Source organism: Mirounga leonina, unplaced genomic scaffold, assembly GCF_011800145.1.
Source record: "Mirounga leonina isolate KUSES-001 unplaced genomic scaffold, KU_Mleo_1.0 Mir_93, whole genome shotgun sequence".
Taxonomy (NCBI): domain Eukaryota; kingdom Metazoa; phylum Chordata; class Mammalia; order Carnivora; family Phocidae; genus Mirounga; species Mirounga leonina.
Genome location: NW_023270854.1, coordinates 7603636 through 7623484, shown reverse-complemented (window position 1 = coordinate 7623484; position 19849 = coordinate 7603636). Strand labels below are relative to the sequence as shown.

Genomic DNA, 19849 nt, shown 5'->3' with positions numbered 1-19849 from the left:
GCCTATAAACTTAATCTTCACCACTAATAAGAAAACTGCTCCCCTATACACACCCTCACTGAACTTGCATACATTAACGTTTTGAGGAAAACCAAAATGATTTCATTGAAATATATTACTCATCTACTCTCTACAGCAATGAGGGAGAAAAAAAGAGATAAGAATTCTAGGGAAACAATTGTGCACATAAATGTCTTTTATTCCCTCATGAAATCTCACTGAAATGATAGAAATGGGATTAAACACCAAGACAGACAGACACACTCACTCACTCACACAAGTCTAGAAACTAGAAAGCAGATGGATGAATAGCAAATGCAGTAGCAGGCTTGAGAAGGCAGAATACCACCCCCGCCCATACAATGAATTGCAAACGGCTGAGGAAATTTAGCACCAGGTACCCCTGGAAGTGATAACAAAGGAGGATTATTTGAAAAATCTCTGAGAACCAGTTTGATGACCAGATTTTGCCCACGACCCACCAATCTCTGCATAGCCAAGCCACTCTTCCTCCCCACCCCTTGCAAGAAGCTGCAGATTTAGTCTCTGGAGAAGCTGAACTAAAGCGTTCTAAACTGGCAAAGAAGAGGCATATTTGTGGGTGAGGGTATTACACTGAGAACAGGAAGGATTAAGTGAAATGTGCAAACTGATTTCTAAGACCCCTGCTCTCTTCCTCCTACTTTGTGGCAAAACACTTGGCAGCTGGGTTTTCACCTCCAAGCAGGAGATCAGAAGATTCTTCTCTTGGGAACGTGACAAGCTCAAGAAGGCAGGCCACAAAAGGCGACGGCCAAATGCCCTTACATAGTACAGCTTTCAGTTGACAGGCTCCACTCTGATGCCCAGGGCTTCCAATCTGCTTCAGATCTCCCAGTTTCAAATGCAGCAGACAACCAAGATTACCAGATACGTGAGAAAAGCTCCTAACCAGAACGCAGAAACCAACATAAAGAGTAAAAAAGGAAGAAAAGAGAAATTATGTAAGAAGAAAACTTAGTAAGAGTTCCAAACACATAGAACTCACAAAGTAGAGAGGATGTCAGTTAAGTGAAGGAGGAGTTCAGATGGAAAGAACCATCACGAGGGGAACCTGTGTGTAGTCAGTTGAGCTTTCGACTCTTGGCTTTGGCTCAGGTCGTGATCTCAAGGTCATGAGATTGAGCCCCGTATCAGGCTCCACGCTCAGCACAGAGGATGTCTGAGATTCTCTCTCCATCTCCCCCTACCCCTCCCACTCCTGCTCTCTCTCACTCTCTAAAATAAATAAATAAATCTTTAAAAGAAAAAAAAAAAAAAGAAGAACCCTCAAGAGAGCCCAGCACAATGGATTAAATAGACCCTACCTAGAAACTTCATCTGGAAAATATCAAATGCTGGAGACAGAAAAAAATTCTTAAAACTCCCAGGGGAGAGAAAAATCATAATGGCTTCAGCCAGAAATCATAATGGCTTCAGATTTTTCCACAGTAACATGAGAAGTTAAAGGGAAGAGACAAGGCCTTCTCAATTCTGAAGTGAATGACTTCTAATCTAGACTCCTTACTAGACTAAAATATAAATTTAATGTAAGGTTAGAAAAAGACTCAGATGTCTAGATCTCAAAAAAGCCTCTTATGCACCTTTACTCTGGAAGGTACCAGACAATAGACTCTATCCAAAGGAAGGCGGGAACCAAGAAAGGAGAACATGGGAGACATGAGATCGAAGGAAAAGCAGAGAGGTAAAGGAATTCCCCAGGAAGAAGGTGAATGGAGATCCTAGGATCACACTGGGCACCACGCAGGTAAGAAGGAACTGGGAGTGACTTCTTCCAGAACAGGAAGCTGACATAAGTTCTGTCATGTCTGAATATACTGAGAGGACATTCGATTGCTGGCAAAGAGCATGGAGGTTACCAGCGATAACAGAAAACTCAGCAAATTTAAAAATAATACAATAATTATCTCTAAGGAAACAGGAAGCTGTGAGGTTCAACTGTGTCCAGCATTTTCACAGACTGACCACCACATGCTGCCTCCTCTCTAGCCACCATGAAGATACAGGATAGCAGGGAAAGGAGATGGGAGCCCACTGTGGCCCAGGTAGGGCCGTGGGGCCCAGAAAGGGAACTCAAGTCTCATGTCCCAAAGCAGGAAGTCAACAGATAATGTTTAAAATGGAATAACCAAGGGGCGCCTGGGTGGCTCAGTCGTTAAGCGTCTGCCTTCAGCTCAGGTCATGATCCCAGGGTCCTGGCATCGAGCCCCGCATTGGGCTCCCTGCTCAGCCAGGAGCCTGCTTCTCCCTCTCCCACTCACCCCTGCTTGTGTTTCCTCTGTAGCTGTCTTTCTCTCTGTGTCAAATAAATAAAATCTTTAAAAAAAAAAAAATAAATGAATAAATAAAATGGAATAACCAAGATAGAGTAATACAAGCATGTTAGAGACATGGAAGGGAAACATAAAACAATCAACTAAAAGAGATACGAATAGTTGCCTCTAAGAAGAGGGAAATGAAGGAAAAAGACAGAAGTCTTCTACTTTGCATACGAAACTTATAAACCTGTTTGGCACTCTAAAATGCATACATTCAGAAAAAGGGATATGAAAGCCAAAAACTAAAAACAAACAAAAAAAGAAATAAACAGGATTAACATCTGGTAAATCCACCTACTGTTCAACATATACTGAAGGTTAGAGCAGAGGATTTAATTTCTACCATTTTCCATGCAGCACTTATTACAGACCGAAGAGTCGTTCCGAGCATCTGTGCACAGAGCAGGGGTACATGGCTCAAAGCACGAGAAGCCTGGGAGGCTAAGGTTCCATGTCAGATAGCTGAAGTGACAGGCAACTAGCCACTGGATGATGCAGACACACAAAAGAGGAGAAATAAATCAAGAGGATACAGAGCAAGAAACAGCATGTCTTTTTGCCAACCATAGGAAGAAAGAAAATCAGGACTCAATGTAATTTATTTAAATTTTATGCTCTTTTTGGATCTAATTCCTTCTATACATTAAGTGATCTAGGTCTTCTAGGTCAAGACTCTTTGCTTTCTTTCCAAAAGGCATGATATAAAGAACGGGGTTTTTAATTACAGTGAACATTCATTGACACAGCCGTTATCTCAAATAGATAAGCCTTTTCTCTCCAACGGATTTACTCTTGAACTTCACCATTCACTAAACACTCGTGCAAAATCTATCTCCTAAAATGTGAAATAAGAGTTTGTTGTTTCCTTCCATTACTATCCTTAGATATCAGACCAAATATAAGGAGCAGAATTAATTCAACATCTCAATTATGAGCAAAATCTATTACTTATATGTGTTTGCAAATGAATCAATACTCAATATGAGTATCTCACTAGGGAAGGCAAAATCCCCATTAAGTCAAAGGTGTTCATTATGTTATGGTCAACAGAAAATATGGTCTCTATGGCCAAAAGATATATATCATAGGACATATATGTCAAAAGACAGACTAGTTTCTAATAGAATATTTAAATCCTCAAACCTCCTTTAAATGGAATTATGAAAAAATAAACTTGCACATAATTTAAGATATAAATACCAAATGCAAACTTTCAATACGTATCCCCTATGGGAGAGTACAGTAAAGCAACCATTTAAAAGATTCTCTGTCAAGACCCCTTAATTGAAGTTACAACGTAACAATCTATCAGGAGGATGGAGTTTTAGAGCCAGTTTATACAAACTTAATACAATCCTCTCATTTTGCATTTGCATTTTAAGAACTGAATTACAAAAGGTTAAGTGATATGCTTAAGGTCACACATCTAATATTTCTGAGTAAGGTTTTATAGAGAATTGAAATAAACCTCTGAAGTCATCAATTTTAGTATACTCTTTCTTCTGACCAAAGACTGTACTTTCCTTTCCTTTGTATAAAACCTGGCACAAAACACAGCCTACATGCACGTATAGTAAGAAACATATGTAATTTATCATTATGTGTTGCTGGCTCATGTATTTGAATAACATTTTAATTCACATATTATCTTTATATAGGGCAGAACAAAGAAAACACAGCATTTGTAGTTTTAAAAAGCTCATTAATAAATGTCCCATCTCATGTGAGGCATACTTCTTCTCATTAGTATGTCACAGGGACACTTCCCTTCTTTACTTTCTTTGTCTTAAACTTGCTTGTGCCCTTCTAACAAATGTCACGTATTTATATTCTACTGTTTACGTGAACAAGAAGAGTATGATTTATTAGGAAAAACAGCTTATATAAGTGGTTAAAGTGTCCATATCCACACAGAATACTTTACATCTTTTATAATCTGGAGGAAATGGAGAGGAAAATTGGCTAGTCATTAGGAAAATCACTGACATACCCTGTGGCTCTAGGATACCTCGTTTTCTTTGGCCAAGGAGGTAACAGCAAAAGATTATAAATGATAGCTTTAATAATGACTATCATAAAACATTAAGGAAAAATAAGGAGCAAGGTAAATTTTAAGAATTCCCGTGGCACAGAATTGTTCCCACGCACATTTATTTTAATCTGGAGCATCAACCAACAAGGACTCACACCTACCACAAGCCTAATCACGATTCCTTGAACCAGCATGACCAACAAGCGAGAGAAAGCAGCTAGGAAATAAAACAGCTCTGGTTTGGCCTGGCTGGAGGTCTTTACATTTCACCTGGTCCAGGAGGACTGGCCCCAGGACTCCTGGTCATGGCTATGGTCAAGGCTCCCAGAGCTACTGGGCATTCCTGGCCTGGGCAGGGGAGAGGGGCAGGTGCACTCCCCTCACTGAGGGCAAGAAAAGGATGTGGGACTTCGGGAATCATTTACATTCCCTGAAGGGGAAAGTATGTCCTTAAGAGTGGTAAAATCGGTAAGATCGAAGGCCCCTTCCCTAGGGAAAAGAGCTCCACTAAAGCCAAAGTTAGGAGATTAATAATGCTTTTGAATTGGGGGAAGACCACTGTAAAGGTGTGAATTTGAGTTTCCTCTTATAATATTCTTTGAAGTGCAAAATCAGACTCAGTTAATCAAATAAAGCCTGTTGTTCTGATGGGGACTGAGACAACTGGGACACTATCCAGCTTTGGTTTTAAGCTATGAAGAGCTGAGTGGACTGAGGGAGGCTGTGGCCTCCCAAGAGTAAGTGACTTTGAGCAATGCTGTGAGGATCTTTTCCCCCTTGAGTTTCAGCTTCTGAAGGAGCTCCTGGAGACAGGAGAAAATGTCAGGGGACCCTTTATCAGTCTCCTTATCTTTGTTCTGAAAGTGACTGTAGTCTGTTGGGCAAAGGAGAGGGAGACAAAAAGCCCCCTGAGAGCTCTGAGCCCCACCTTCAGTGGGTAGGTTTGAGCTGGACCAGCAGCCGTCCTTGCCTCTATCAGCCTCGTCTGCTTTCCAACATGATGGGAACCGCTGCACACAAGGCACGAGTGGTCATGCCAGCAAGATCTGCACAGCCATAACTCCCACAGGCAGAAAAGGGGCAAAAGTCCCCAAACTCAAAGCAGCAAAGAGACAGCAACAAATCGGCAGACTGGAAAAACCTTCTGTCTTTATAAAATGTGGCTGGCTGACCAGGGGAATGGAAGCAAATCCGTCAAGGCACAAGTCTATTTCTTTTCCACCTTTCAGCAAGAAGATAAAAATCATAAACCATGATTATTAAAAAGAGAGATTCTTAATATTGAAAAATCTAGCAACTTCCTATTTGTAAAAATGACTACACAACTTAGGAAACACTTCAAGGTTTTTTTGGTTAATCTATTTATAAAATCACACTTTAGTGATTTTAGAATGTTTTTCAGTGAACAAAATTCTTGGTTCATATTTTAGGACTGCAAAAAGTAAGTTTATAAATTTATAAGGCAGCATGGTTTAGAAAGGGGGCATTTTCTCATAAATGTACCAACTAACTCCACCTACCTCTATAGACAAACCACCTTAAATATATGTAATTCACTTACATAAATCAAATGTATGTTTAGAGATGTAGACATGTCTTTAAAATGGCAAGACATTATGAATTATACCTTCATTCCTGCAATATAACCATTTTGGTCATACACGGCACACTACATTTTGGTAAACTGCTGGATTTAGATTTCTAATATTTCATTTTGAATTTTTATATCATAATCATTAAAAAAGCTAGTCAACATCAGAGGACCAGGACTGGAGAGGAGATGGTTAATTTAACTTTATATGCTTTTGTTTCATTTAAATGGTCATAATGAACATTAATTCAAATGATTGAAAAAAATTTTTATAAGGCCAAGACTGAAAGTTGATTCATTTAAATACTAAACAAAGTTTTTGAAAGGTCAAGAAATCACATACCTGAAGAATTACTTCATTAAGTCGTTCTAGAGATTTCTGATTTTCCTGAGTTTTATCAAGAAGTGAAGCCATTGATGGACGGTGGCATACATTTGCTTTATCCTGATCTTGGAGATGCCTTTTTGCTTCCTCAGTCAAGAGAACAGAAAGGAATTGCAGGCTGGCGGTAGATAACGCAGGGCATGTGGTAGACAAACCCACACATGTGCACAACATATCTGAGAGAGAGAATACTTTCTTTTTAAATGTTTGAAAATGTCTTCAAAATTAAAGAAGTGAATCAGATCAATTTGAGTAATTAAGTTTATAGCCTTTTTATTTCTAATGAAGTAAAGCTATCAATACTTTTAAGTATCACGAGAATAACTCTAGTGTTTAAAAGTAATTTAAACAGTCAATATTAAGACAACAGAATCAAGGAATCTATTTAATTCTCATTTTATTCTTTTTTATACGGGTTCTTTTTGATATGAAAGAGTGTTTTTGCGTATGTGTGTGTACAAATGCACATACAGACGGGGTGCCTGGGTGGCTCAGTCGTTAAGCATCTGCCTTTGGCTCAGGTCATGATCCCAGGGTCCTGGGATTGAGCCCTGCATCAGCCCCGCATCGGGTCCCCTGCTCCACGGGAAGCCTGCTTCTCCCTCTCCCACTCCCCCTCCCCCTGCTTGTGTTCCCTCTCTCGCTGTGTCTCTGTCAAATAAATAAATAAAATCTTAAAAAAAAAATGCACATACACACAATATTTGCTAAGACCCCAAATAAGAGGATTATATATAGATAAGTACTGATTCCCTCTGGGGTCCTTTTGGGATCCACAAAGTCTCTGGAGTTTTTAACTTTTTAATTTTTATTTCAGTGCTTACGAAACAAAATTTCATGTAACTGTACTCCGAATTATCTAGATCACCACTGCATAATTGTGTTTCTGTTTTCAAACAAGTTGATGCTAAACAGTACTTACAAGAGTTAGTATGCAGTGTTGGCATGGTGCAGAAACAAACGTTTCATGGTAGTTCAGAATACAGAACAAAAGTGGTTATACACAAATTTGCAAACATAACACAGATTAGAAAGAATAGGCAAGCCAACTCAAAAGACTCTACACTGAATCAGTCATTATTAATTTTCTGTTATGATCACTGATTTCATCAAAGAAACATTTGATGCATATTAATTTTATTAATTTGAGTACAACTGGTTTGTAATTTTGTTATGTTTTACTTTTATATCATTTGGAATTTATACTTCTGTAAGAGTTATAACCATAAGAATTTCTACCTAGATTTAGGCTAAAAGAAATTCTTATTTTCTTAAGTAACACAAGAAAAATAATTTAGTGAGAGTGGCGTTTCATGAGAATTATGATCATTTAAACGATGTCTAAATATGACTCAGGTCTGAGAAAAGACTGTTCTAGATAACACAAGTTACAAAGTGATCATAAGATGTTTTAAATATGTACGAGCATATGGGATGGAAACTAAAAACAAACAAAAACAACTCCATGATAAGGAATAGCAACAATCATTTTTATTAGTTATGTTTTCATAAACATTACTATTATCAAAGCTAGCTGTTTATGTAGTAACTTATTTCTGATTAGCATCATATTATATAAACTGTGTGTGCGTTTTGAATAAGGACACAGTAAACTCAGAAAGATTCTGAATTCTTATTTCATCACTAGGGAAAGTGTCAGGTAAACAGGCTTAAAGCAGGGACCAGCAAACTTTTTCTGCAAAGGGTCAGAGAAGAAATGAGTATTGTACGCTTTCCAGGTCGTAGGCCTTTGTCACAGCTATTCAACCCGACCACTGTAGCAGGGAAGCAGCCGTAGGCAACATGTAAATGAGGACAGGTGGCAGGGTTCCAACACAATCTTATTTACCAAAACAAGCAGCGGGCCACATCTGACCACTTGGCTTAGGTGTCCCACATTAGTACCGTGCTTTATGTTAGCAGTGACTCAGGTGGTAAACTAAATTTCCCCACAATGGATGTAAGAAAATCTCAATTAGTCAATCTCTTTCAGTTTTAATCTCTTTTAACAAAATAATGATTTCTAAACGGACACTTTTCTTCTTAGGTAAACTCAGAACTCCTATCTTCCAGATAACAAACAATTTTGCTTCTTACTGAACATGTATTTCTCCATAAAACTTACTTCAACACTACCACTCTGGTTACAAAATGTACCATCCATCTAAATCTATAGAATGACCAAATGATAAACTAAAATGTGAAAAAAACAAGTTGACTGAATTAGTGGTAACTTGGAAGCTTAAAAGAACTCAATTTTGAATACATTTAAACTAGCCATTTTTAAAAAGTAACATAAATGTTATTTATATGCATTTATGTTTAAAAAAAGTCTTCTTGCTATGGTAAAATTTGAAAGAGACCTTATGAAAAATTAGTAGGTATTTTAAAAAATTTGTTTATGCTAGTTACTTATATGGAAAATATCTTATAAAAATACTTAACTATACTACACTCTTAACCATTTCTGTACTATAAGAAAATCCTTGTCTTGACACAAGACACTATTTTTATTATAAGTTTCCATGTTATCATATATACAGAATTTTAGGTGCAGGTTTACCCACTTACAGTGCATATATGTCAGGAAAGAGACTGGTTTCTACGTCAACAAAAGGAAAATCTTTCTCATTGTTTTATAATCATGTCACATCACATGTCTCTTCATAATACCACAGGATTTTCTTAACTTGTTTTTATAGTTTTTTGAACTGGGTTTCCATTTTTCAAAAATGCATTTTTGAGGCTCCTCAAGAGCACTCCAAATTTCTCAAAGTAAATACCTGGTTTCTCTTTCAAATGCTATGCCGTAATTACTTAATTTTAAGAAAAAAATATATAAAAATTGTAAATAATGATTATCTGAATTTTCATTAGCAGAAAGATCCACAGCCTAGGGAGAGTATCTTCTTACCGATCACCGCCGTCCAGTGCTTGGCCAGACCTGCTGTGACAGATGGGAGAGAGGCAATAGCAGCTTTCCTCAGGAGTGTAGCCAGAAGGTTAAATAAATGTGTCCACGTGTGATAAAAAGCCGACATCAACTCTACATCTATGACATTAATGAAAACAATTCAAGTTATTAACACAAAGAATAGGAAATACAAAGCTCACCAGATACTTCATTACACTTAAGAGGCATGCACCTGTTAGACGAAAACAAATGTAATTCAGCATGATCCAAAATTTATTTTAATTAACTTTTTCACTGCTTCTTAAAGTTCTCTCTCATCTACCCCCTACATAAAGACAGATACACACTCATGCATCCTCCCCTCATTAACACATTTAGTAACAATTCAGAAGGTATGACAAGTCATAACCTAGGAAACACACACTGTGCATACTGTAAAAGCATGGCATTGTTTGTGCTACTTTTAATAAAGTTTCTCCTGTTGTCTTTATCCTCTTTATGCAGGGGTGAAAGAAGAAAGCCCAATGTGCCAAGGTCATGGCAGAGAAGAAAGGAGAATTTCATTGAACAACCAAGAGTACTGCCCCTCAGTGAAAACATGACACTAAAGAGGATTCTGCACCTTTGCCTGTGGTTGAGAAAACAGCAATTAACCTTCTATCGTAAGGACGGCTTTTCCCTTCTCTCCACGTGGCAAAGCGGGGTTCGGGAGAAGCAGTAATCCTAGGACTATCTTCTCTGACCACACCACCAGTACTATCTGGCAGCTTTTGCCAAACTCTGTTACCAAGCAAACTAAGGACTTCCATTTCAGGGTTCTTTTGGAAATGGCATATTCCAGGAGTTCGGATTATAGCAATCCTTGGTGTGTGTCTCAACCATTTTGTCATTCTCAGCTCTATAAGGAGTCTTTTCAGACATATGTTTCCTCCTCATCATCCCCATGAAGTTTTAATTCCATAGATTCTGTATATCTATATATCTGAATACAGATTCAGTATATCTGTACTTTACGCATAAAAAGAATTAGGTATAAAGCTTACTGATTTTAGTCAAGATAGCCAAATAAAATATTTAAGTTAAAAGTTAAAATTAAAAATTGAAAAGCAATTAACATTTAACTTAACTTTATAACTACTTTTGCTAAATAACTTTCAATATGGTTTACTTGCTCCTATAAAATGTATTGAATTACATATGAAAATTAGCAAATCATATAAATATATACTAGAAAGATAATCAATATTTTATAAAACCATTCACAACTACTTTTCCAGAAAAATTTTTAAAACTCATTTCTTAAAAAATTGTTACTGAACTTTTACCTTTTGCTAGATATGAGAAAATGACTTCTAACTTAACCAGCTGCCAAACATATACTCTGGTATCAGTGACATTTTTTACTTTATTTTCAGCAATTGACGTAATTAATGATGGGCCAATTAACTTACATAATAATAAAACATATACTATTTGTATTTAATTCTCAAAGCCCAAGTCACACACAAAAGCAAGAGAATCAATTAAAAGAACAATCCACAAGTCAGCCAATGACAATCAAGACATGATATGACTTTGGGATATCTGGCCATATGACTTTGGGATCAAGTGTTGAATCAAAGTCCTCCAGTCACAACCATCTATACACTATAGTTTTTAGCAATGATATTTATCTCCTGTTTATCTTCTCTGAGCTCAATATCAGTGCCTCCCAAGTGATATCTAAGAAACCCAACAAGAGAAATTAAATACTAAGGAATAAGATTTTATTGGGTAGAAATGAGCTCTGAAGGGCCACAAACCATTGTAACAGCTAAGATTTTTTCCCCCACCCCTTTCCCCCAAGATTCAATTTTTGTTTCTTGAGAGGTGATATCACCCTCATAGTGAATGCATGGTCTATCCTGATTTGCTTAGTTAGGACATCACTACCACCTGTAAAATTTCCAAGTAAAGAATTACTATTCTTCTAGCACCAGAATATTTTAACACTAATGAGACACTGAGGACTAGATTTGCTGGCATCATAAAACATTTCACTCACCTAAAACCAAACAAATCTATAAAATTCAAAAACCTAAGTAATAATTAACATGCAAAGAGCCATTTAGCAAGAGCCAAATTATCGATTACTTCATTATAAAATCTTTTAATTATTGTATTTTAATTCTGTTAAAGATTCTATATTGTTTTAATTTTCTCTTCTATTAAGTGCTCTAATGCAACTTTTCATCAGAGTGTATTTTTCAATAATTTAGGACTTTATCAAAATGTTTGATATTATATGCTACACTTACTGATACTTGTTATTGCAAATAAGTTATTAGTAGGTCATTTGGCTGTACCCATAGCTTATAAGAATAATTACTACCTGAAACTCACTGTACTTGCTAATATTACATACAGAACTTTCCCCTCATTTAAACTGACAGCACAGGGGATATTCTTTCACTATACTACATATTTGTCTCAAATGGTTTCCTGGAACCACTTAAAAGATCCAAACTATAAAACACATTATAAAAGCCTTCCAAAATATTGGCAAAGCACAACATAAAATTTAACCTTGAAGTGAGTATCTGGTGCAGAGTAAGACTTTTTTCCTCAATATCATTTGCTTCCATCCTAAACTTAAAGAAATAAAGCTTACCTAAGACATCTTTGGTGCATATGGTGAGGACCCCAATGATGTTTGTGATAAGAGGTTTCAGAAGCTCATCCTGAATCACAAGGTCGGGATCTACCAATAAACATGACTGCAGAAGCCTGGACAAAGATGACAGGTATTCTAGGAGAAAGGATACCTATTTGAAAAAAGAGATAAAGGAAAACAAAACATATTATATGAAAAGTCTAGCTCAGTGATATTTCAGCTTTCTATGCATTATAAGTTACTTTCTTTGTAATGTATGTTAATAAAAAACTAAAAATATTAATCATAATTTTTAAAGATCTAAAAGGAATGCATAGCACAAAGTATTCTCATAAACATGCCATTAATGACCACATTAACACTGTCAAGTATAATAATACCAAACAAAGCAGTATTTTCAAAGTCAAATTTCAAATTCCATTTAGAGAAAGAACACCTTTATAGTTTTTAAGTAGCTAAACTGTGGAATCAATATATTCTGAAAGTAGAAAGGGGCATTCCAATGCCACATATCATACAATTTTATAAAGAAAGATTACAAAATACTCTTCAACACATCTCCTATCAGGTAAAATGCAAGTTTGTAACATTTAATTTCCTTATTGCTATGAAGTCTTTTTTGTTGCCTTTGTACTCTACTGATTGCAGTTACAGCAAGTCTGACTCTGATGCATGAAGTGTTACCAGAAACAGATAAGCATGGAAGGTGAGACCAACGAGAAGCATCCGAGAGAGAACCACGGAATCACTGAAGCCTCTCACGAGCCCACGCGCTCCGCCCAGCCACACTCGCCGCTTCCTCGGCGCCTCTACACTCTCGGCTCAGATCTCACCCTTGTGAGGCCTCCTCTGACCACCCTGACAAAACATAGCACGCTCTCCCTCTGCCACACACCCTTTCACCCACCCTCGTTTTGCCCAGACCATTTGTCACCAGCTGATAGAACACTTCACATTTTATTTACTGCTTACTGTCTTCTGCACCGAGGACAGAATTCATGTGGGGAGGCATGTGTGTTTGCTTTGTTCACACCTCTGTCACTGGCATCTAGAACATAATCTGGCAGAGAAGAGGTTCCAGAACTTTTCTGGAATGGATGAGTAATCTTGTGTGAGGACAAACAGCCAAGAAGCACTTAACCTACAGAAGGTCAGGTGATGAAGTGAGTAAGAGTGTAAGTTCTGGAACCAGCCTGTATGAGCTGGAATCCTGGCTCTGCCCCTTTCTATGTGAGCAACCCGGGACATTTCCAGTCATTTACTTTTAAAGTGAGGCCACTAATGATATTTCATGTGACTATTGTGACGATTACATAAATTAGTACAAACAAGCACTCCGGAAATGTGTGCTACTGTTGTTATTCATTCATTCCACAAGTACTAAATGAGCACCTTCCATGGGACAGGCACTGCGCTCAGCATCCAGAATACAACTGATATGTAAGAACAGGCAAAGCCCTGCCTTCATGGAGCTCACCGCAGCCTCCAACCTCATCTCCCCCTCACAGATTCACTCTAGCTACTCTGGCCTCCTTGATATTGTTTGGACAGACCAAACATATCCCAATCTCAGGGGTCCTGCAGTGTCCCCCAGGACTAGCTTCCTCACATACTTCAGGTTGCATGTCCCTCTCTGAAAGAACCTCCCTGACCACCCTAAGTGGAAAAGCCTTAACCTCCCAGCTCTGATGTCATTCCCTGTCTCCTGTTTTAGTTTTTCTTCTCAGACGTCTATCATCAGCAGGTACATATGGATTTGCTCATGATCTGCTCTCCCAACTTGAGGGGAAGAGTATTTATTTGCACAGGCAAGATCCTGGTACACAGTAGGCCCTCAATAAAAATTTGCTGGATGGATAGACAGTGAAATGGAGGAGATAGCCTTATGCAAATAAACACTCAAAAGTGAAGACACTGCCCTGGGAAAAGTGTTTTGAAGATGATGCACACTGTGTTACCCAACCTTGTAAAAGGGTTGTCTGCCCTATTCAGAAACCTCAAAGACAGCACCACAAAGCAAGAGATACTGGTCTGTTCCACCTTTAATTATCACACTAAATAAATCTTGTAGCCCTTCTTAAAATCTGATTTGAGGTAACATTTCTATTAGCAACAACTACACAAGGAATTGTTAAGCATACTTTACATAAAGATGCTAGCTACAAGCAAGAACTTAAAAATAGTAAATATCTGTAAAGGAACAAAAATAAATTTATTTTTATTAGATTGGGTTTTGAAAATACAAAGAATTTAATCACTATGTATTTTAACAACTTCAATTTAGGTGAAAATGATAGACATAGTCTAAAATCATAGAATGAGAAGGTGGTCTATACAACGTCCTCTTTTTATAATATGGTGCTCAAAGATATCCAGATCTGTGGGTAAACATTTATAGCTGGTTAATAATGGAATCAGGAAGAGAATCTAAATCTTTAAACCCTGCTGCTTTATTTCACCATGCAAAGATGTCTCGGATTAAAATGTTATGTAACCTATTTCAAGTAACCTCATCATACCATGTATATCTTGAAAGATTTCCATCCCTCTCCTATGGTTAGTATATTCTTGGCAGAATTTATGTTTCTGGCACTTAAAGCAAACAGACATGAGCGAGAGGGAGACGTGACACTTACCTGAGCCTGAGTGTGTTCAACTGGAGGTGACAAAGGCAGTGGAGCCTTCAGCTCCTGGACACAGCTCTCTAGGAGGGTGGCATCTGCAATACTGCAAAGAAGAGAAAAAATAAAAAAAGAAACCTCTCCAGATGAGGAGTATGCTGCTTATTAAAAATTAATAAATTAGTATTTGAAGTTTGAATATAACCTTGAATAGAATTTAAGAGAAAAGATCTTTACAGAGAACAAATTGATGGCTGCCAGAGGGAACGTGGGTGGGGGTGTTGGGGAAGGGGAGTGGGAGATAGAGGTCTCCAGTTATGGAATGAGTAAGTCATGGGAATAAAAGGCACAGCATAAGGAATACAGTCAATGATACTGTAACAGCGATGTAACAGGACAGATGGTAGCTCTGCTTGTGGTGAACAGAGCATAACACATAAATCTGTCGAATAATGAAGATGCACACCTGAAAGTAATGTGACACTGTGTGTCAACTATACTCAAATAGAAAGTAAAAACAAAAAAGAGAAAAGATTTTCATAAAGACAATAAATGTATACACAAAAAGGTATCCTATAATATTTTAGAACAAAGGAAAAGATCTTGTCCAATAAACATGGGAAGCAAAAAAAATCTAATGAAAAGCAGAATAAAATATAATGAAGCTCTTTCAGAAGGAAAGCAAACAAAAAAAACCATGGTGGTTAGTTTCCTCTGTAAAATAGGAAAAATACTTGCTAGGAAATAAATTCTGATTTAGAAAGTAAAAAACAAAACGATGCAAAACAAACAGGAAAATTGTTTTAAGTCAGGAATAAAGAACAGGTACAGAATATGACAAGCCTTTGCCATAAAAGATCCTTTAATAGCTCTGTGGCCTCAATTTCACAGCAGACTCTTCGCTGACTCTTGAGAAGCCAGAGGATTCCTAAAGCTCCATTTTGATTGTTCTCGAGGCAGGAAAACATCCACAGGGAAAAGGCAATCGACTAGTGGGTTCCTTTTCCAACTCTAGTAGGTCTCACAGTAGAAAGATGACAAGGAAATATGAACAAACTCACACACCACGGCTTATTATAAATGGTAAACGAGTAATGAAAAGTGAGATGAAACAAAGGATATTTCTTTCTTTTTAGAGTTTTCTTAATATCCTGAAAAGAAAAAGAAGGCACTGTGATTTGGCAAAGAAGAAGAAGAAATTTCATACAGCGAATGTTCACAGGCAGAGAAATGCAAACGACTAAGTGGTCAACAGGAGGAGGTACACTGGCTATCTGGATGTGGGAAGAAAGAAAAGGAACAGTTACTATAAAGAAAGAGTGTCCCAGACATCATCACTTAATCCTCACACTAACCCCACTAAACAGATGTTATTAATGACACCCCAGAGATTATAATAACTTCCCCAAGACTACAATGCTAGGGAGCGAATGAACTATAATCAGACCTTAAGTCAGGCTGATTAAGGATCTACAGCCTTTTTTACTATACCATATAACCAATATGATCATCCAAAGGTCCTGCCATATAAGCTCATTAATATAGCTAAATGAAAGAACAAAATCATGATTTCCTAAATTTTATCAGAGTACTTTCTAATAAAAGAGTTTAATCTCCAATAATGAAAAAAACTCCAAATGAATTTAAACCATGATTTTCAACCCATGGCCACGATTCTGATACAACCCTAAGGAGATAAATCCCTGATCTCTTTCACTTCCATTTAGAATGGCCAAGTGTGATGGAGGACAAATAAGGTTTAGAACCTCTGAATTATTAAAAAAAAAAAAAAAATCAGGAAGGTGGGAGTGCGTAATAGTCGACATAACAAACCAATATGAATGCTGTAATAGATCCAAACTAAAACTGTCAAGACAATTCTGGCAAAAGCAGAAACCTGCAATCTAATGAGCCAAAAAAAAGTAAAGATAAATTCCCAGGACACATGAAGTCTTACACCAAGTCATGAGCAGAGCTGGTATCAATTCATCTCTGCCACCCCGCCCGTCTTACCTGCAGAGAAGCTCTACGAGCCGGGCTTGCCGGAAAGCACGGGCAGTGTCTCCGGGAGCGAACGCCAAGAGGCCGTCCAGCAGGCCGCACACGGCTGACAGGAGAGGTGGAGTGACCACACACTGCCTGGGCAGAGGGGCAGGAAGGGATGCGCCACGAGGAAGCTGTGCTGATGTAGTTTCATGCTGACCCATTACTGAAAATAAGCATAAAGATTATCATGATTTTGTTCACTTTGTGCTTATGTACAATATTCACAAGTTCTGATATTCGGAGGAAAGTCCCTGAAAGTGCCAAAGGAGAGATGGTTGGGGAATTTCCTTAGTGCCAGACTCATCTCCACCCTGAGGCCAAGGAAGCAGCCATCCAACTCCTCCACTCTGTGTGTGTGTGTGTGTGTGTGTGTGTGTGTGTGTGTGTGTCTGCCTTTGGTGACAGTATAAGAGCCAAGACAAGAAGGGCAGCGCACGTTTTCTGCCTTCGAGCATTCAGACACCGAGGAACAAACAGACGGTCTACAACTCTTTTTCTAAAGCTCTAGGGGCCAGAAGTGCTTTAGAATTCAAAATATTTTAGATTTTAGAAAAACAGCATGATACATGAACCCTACATTAACTCACACCTTCAGTGGGATCTTGGGAAACACCCCACGAGGAAGTAAGTATTTCCATAGAGTGACACATGTGCAATCACAGTAAGCAGGATGCAGAAAGGAAGAAAGACCACCTCAAATCAATACTGCTCAGGTTCCGCAGCAACAGTACTCAGGTACAGGCAAGTTTTACACCAAGTGAGTTCTGAGAAAACTTTCAAGGTTTCAGAGATTCTGGATTTTAAGAACTGAAGATATGAGACTGTGGACCTTTCCCAGAAAACTCAACAAGGGATTGTTAATAAGAAAGCTATCTTTGTTAATCTGCCTCAAGACTTTCCCTCATGACCCTCACTTATTTCTTTTTAAAAAAAACATACTTTGAATAAATTCAGACTTACAGAAAGTACAAGAGTACAAAGAATTCCCATATACCTTGGCCCAGATCCCTATATATTAATGTTTTACCACATTTTATCTACCTATATACCTATCTTCTTATGAACTGCTTGTAAGTTGCAAATGCCCCTTCGGCCCTAAATTATTTCCTAAACAAACTTTGTCTTTTATAATCACGGTACAATTAGCAAACAGAAAATTAATATGACACAGTGGTAGCCTCTAATCTATAGACCTTTTCCAAATTTGGCATATTGTCACACTAATGTCCTTTGTAGCTCCAGAGTTCTTGTTTGGATCCGATTCAGGATCACACCTTGCATTTAGCTGTCATGTCTCTTTGGGTTCTAAACTGGAAGATTTCCTCAGACTTGCTTTGTCTTTCAGGGCCTTGACATTTTGCAAAGAGCACAGGCCAGTTACTTTGTAGAACATCTGATGTCTGGTGTTTCCTCATGAGTAGAGATTCAGTGCATCCCAGCGGGAAAAGCATGAAAAGTTTAATTTTTCCTTTGTAATAAACTAATTCCTTCGGGGGAAGAATTAGTACTATATAACTTCGGGACTATGTAACATCAAGAAAGACCTGACATTTTAAACTAAATAAAGTTTGGAAAAGTAAATTTAGGTAATTCCACAGAAACAGTTCAATTGATTTTAAGGGAAAAATTTAAATATTCAGAAGATATGTATTCCACGTTTTCAGCATTTTTAGGCCAAGTATACAGAAGAAGATCAATAAAAGGGGAGGGCACAGAGGTTAAGAAATTCAAACTCATCTAATATATTTAAATAAACTTTTATATTTTATCTAGAGAAAATTATCCTAGTTATTTATGTTAGTAGTACTCAAATACACGAACGTTTTTATTTTTTAATGATTCCTTTCACCTTTGTATATCAAATGTAAGCTTACAGATCAAAAGAGATCCTGTTAGGTTTTTTTTTTTAATAAAATAATTTTTCTTTTACGGAAGTTAGAAACTAAATTTAAAAATGTAAAGTTGGATGTCTAAAGTGGCCCTAATGTACACGTTAGAGAAAAATTTTTTCACTCTGTCCTAAATCACTTTGGAGCATATTAATTCCCTGGTTAATTAAGAATTAGCAAAACAACAAATAAAAGGACTAACCAGCTTCACTGGCAAATCCTGCTAGATGTTCTAGCTGAGGAACTAAAATCTCGTTATCACCAAAAAAAAAAAAATCACATTTTATCTTAATACTATTTTAAAGGGATGAGATTCAAGAAGATACCGAACAACAAAATAACTGCTCTAGTATTTGGCTCACACACAATATATATTCAATGCTTTGCAGCACTGTTCAGTGGCAGATTCAACAAAAAGGACTAAGAAGCTCTTTTGTCAAATATACATGCTTAAGTGATTGGTAACCAGTAAAACTGTGCATGAATACACATTCTAAGCACAATCCTTGAAAATAAAATAAATCCAAATCAAGAATAATGCAACAAAAAACAAAACAAAAAAGCCCACATAACTGTATGTCCACACAAAAACCTGTACATGAATGTCCGTAGAGGTATTATTCATGATAGCCAAAACGTGAAAAATCCGAATGTCCATCAAATGATGAATGGGTAAATAAAATGTGGTCTATCCATACAGTGGAATATTTTTAGCAATAAAAAGAAATTAAGTACTGACACATAATACAACATGGATCAACCGTGAAAACATTATGCTAAGTGGAAAAAAAAAAACAGTCACAGAAAAACACATACTATATGATTGCTTTTTTATGAAGTTTCCATAACAGGCAAATCTATAAAGAAGGAAAGTAGATTAACTCTGGCCTAGGACTGGGAAGGATCAAAAGAGATGAGGAGTGATTGCTAATGGCGAGGTTTCTTTTTGGGGCGATGAAAATGAAAATGTTCTAAAATTAATTGTGGTGATCCTTGCACAGCTCTGTGAATAGACTCAAAACCAATGAATTCACTTTTTTTTTTTTTTAAAGATTTTTTTTATTTATTTATTTGAGACAGAGAGAATGAGAGACAGAGAGCATGAGAGGGAGGAGGGTCAGAGGGAGAAGCAGACTCCCTGCCTAGCAGGGAGCCCGATGCGGGACTCGATCCCGGGACTCCAGGATCTTGACCTGAGCCGAAGGCAGTCGCTTAACCAACTGAGCCACCCAGGCGCCCGAATTCACTTATTAAATGGGTGACTGTATGATATGTAAATTATTCTCAATGAAGTTATTAAAAAAGAGTAATGCAACATACTTTTAGAGATAAATGTTCATGAAATTCATTATCAAATTTCA

The 19849-nt window shown here is 37.4% G+C and overlaps 1 protein-coding gene across 4 annotated transcripts in view; it reads right to left on the bottom strand.

Moving 5' to 3' along the window:
• Positions 1-19849, bottom strand: part of RTTN (rotatin) — a 152266-nt gene that overhangs the window by 22236 nt on the left and 110181 nt on the right. For all 4 annotated transcript variants that reach the window (XM_034996118.1, XM_034996119.1, XM_034996121.1 and 1 more), the window contains 5 exons: positions 16567-16762; positions 14569-14659; positions 11930-12083; positions 9280-9417; positions 6324-6541 (listed from right to left, as the gene is read on the bottom strand). In XM_034996118.1, coding sequence (XP_034852009.1) covers positions 6324-6541; positions 9280-9417; positions 11930-12083; positions 14569-14659; positions 16567-16762 — 797 coding nt within the window. The remainder of the gene's footprint in view (positions 1-6323; positions 6542-9279; positions 9418-11929; positions 12084-14568; positions 14660-16566; positions 16763-19849) is intronic.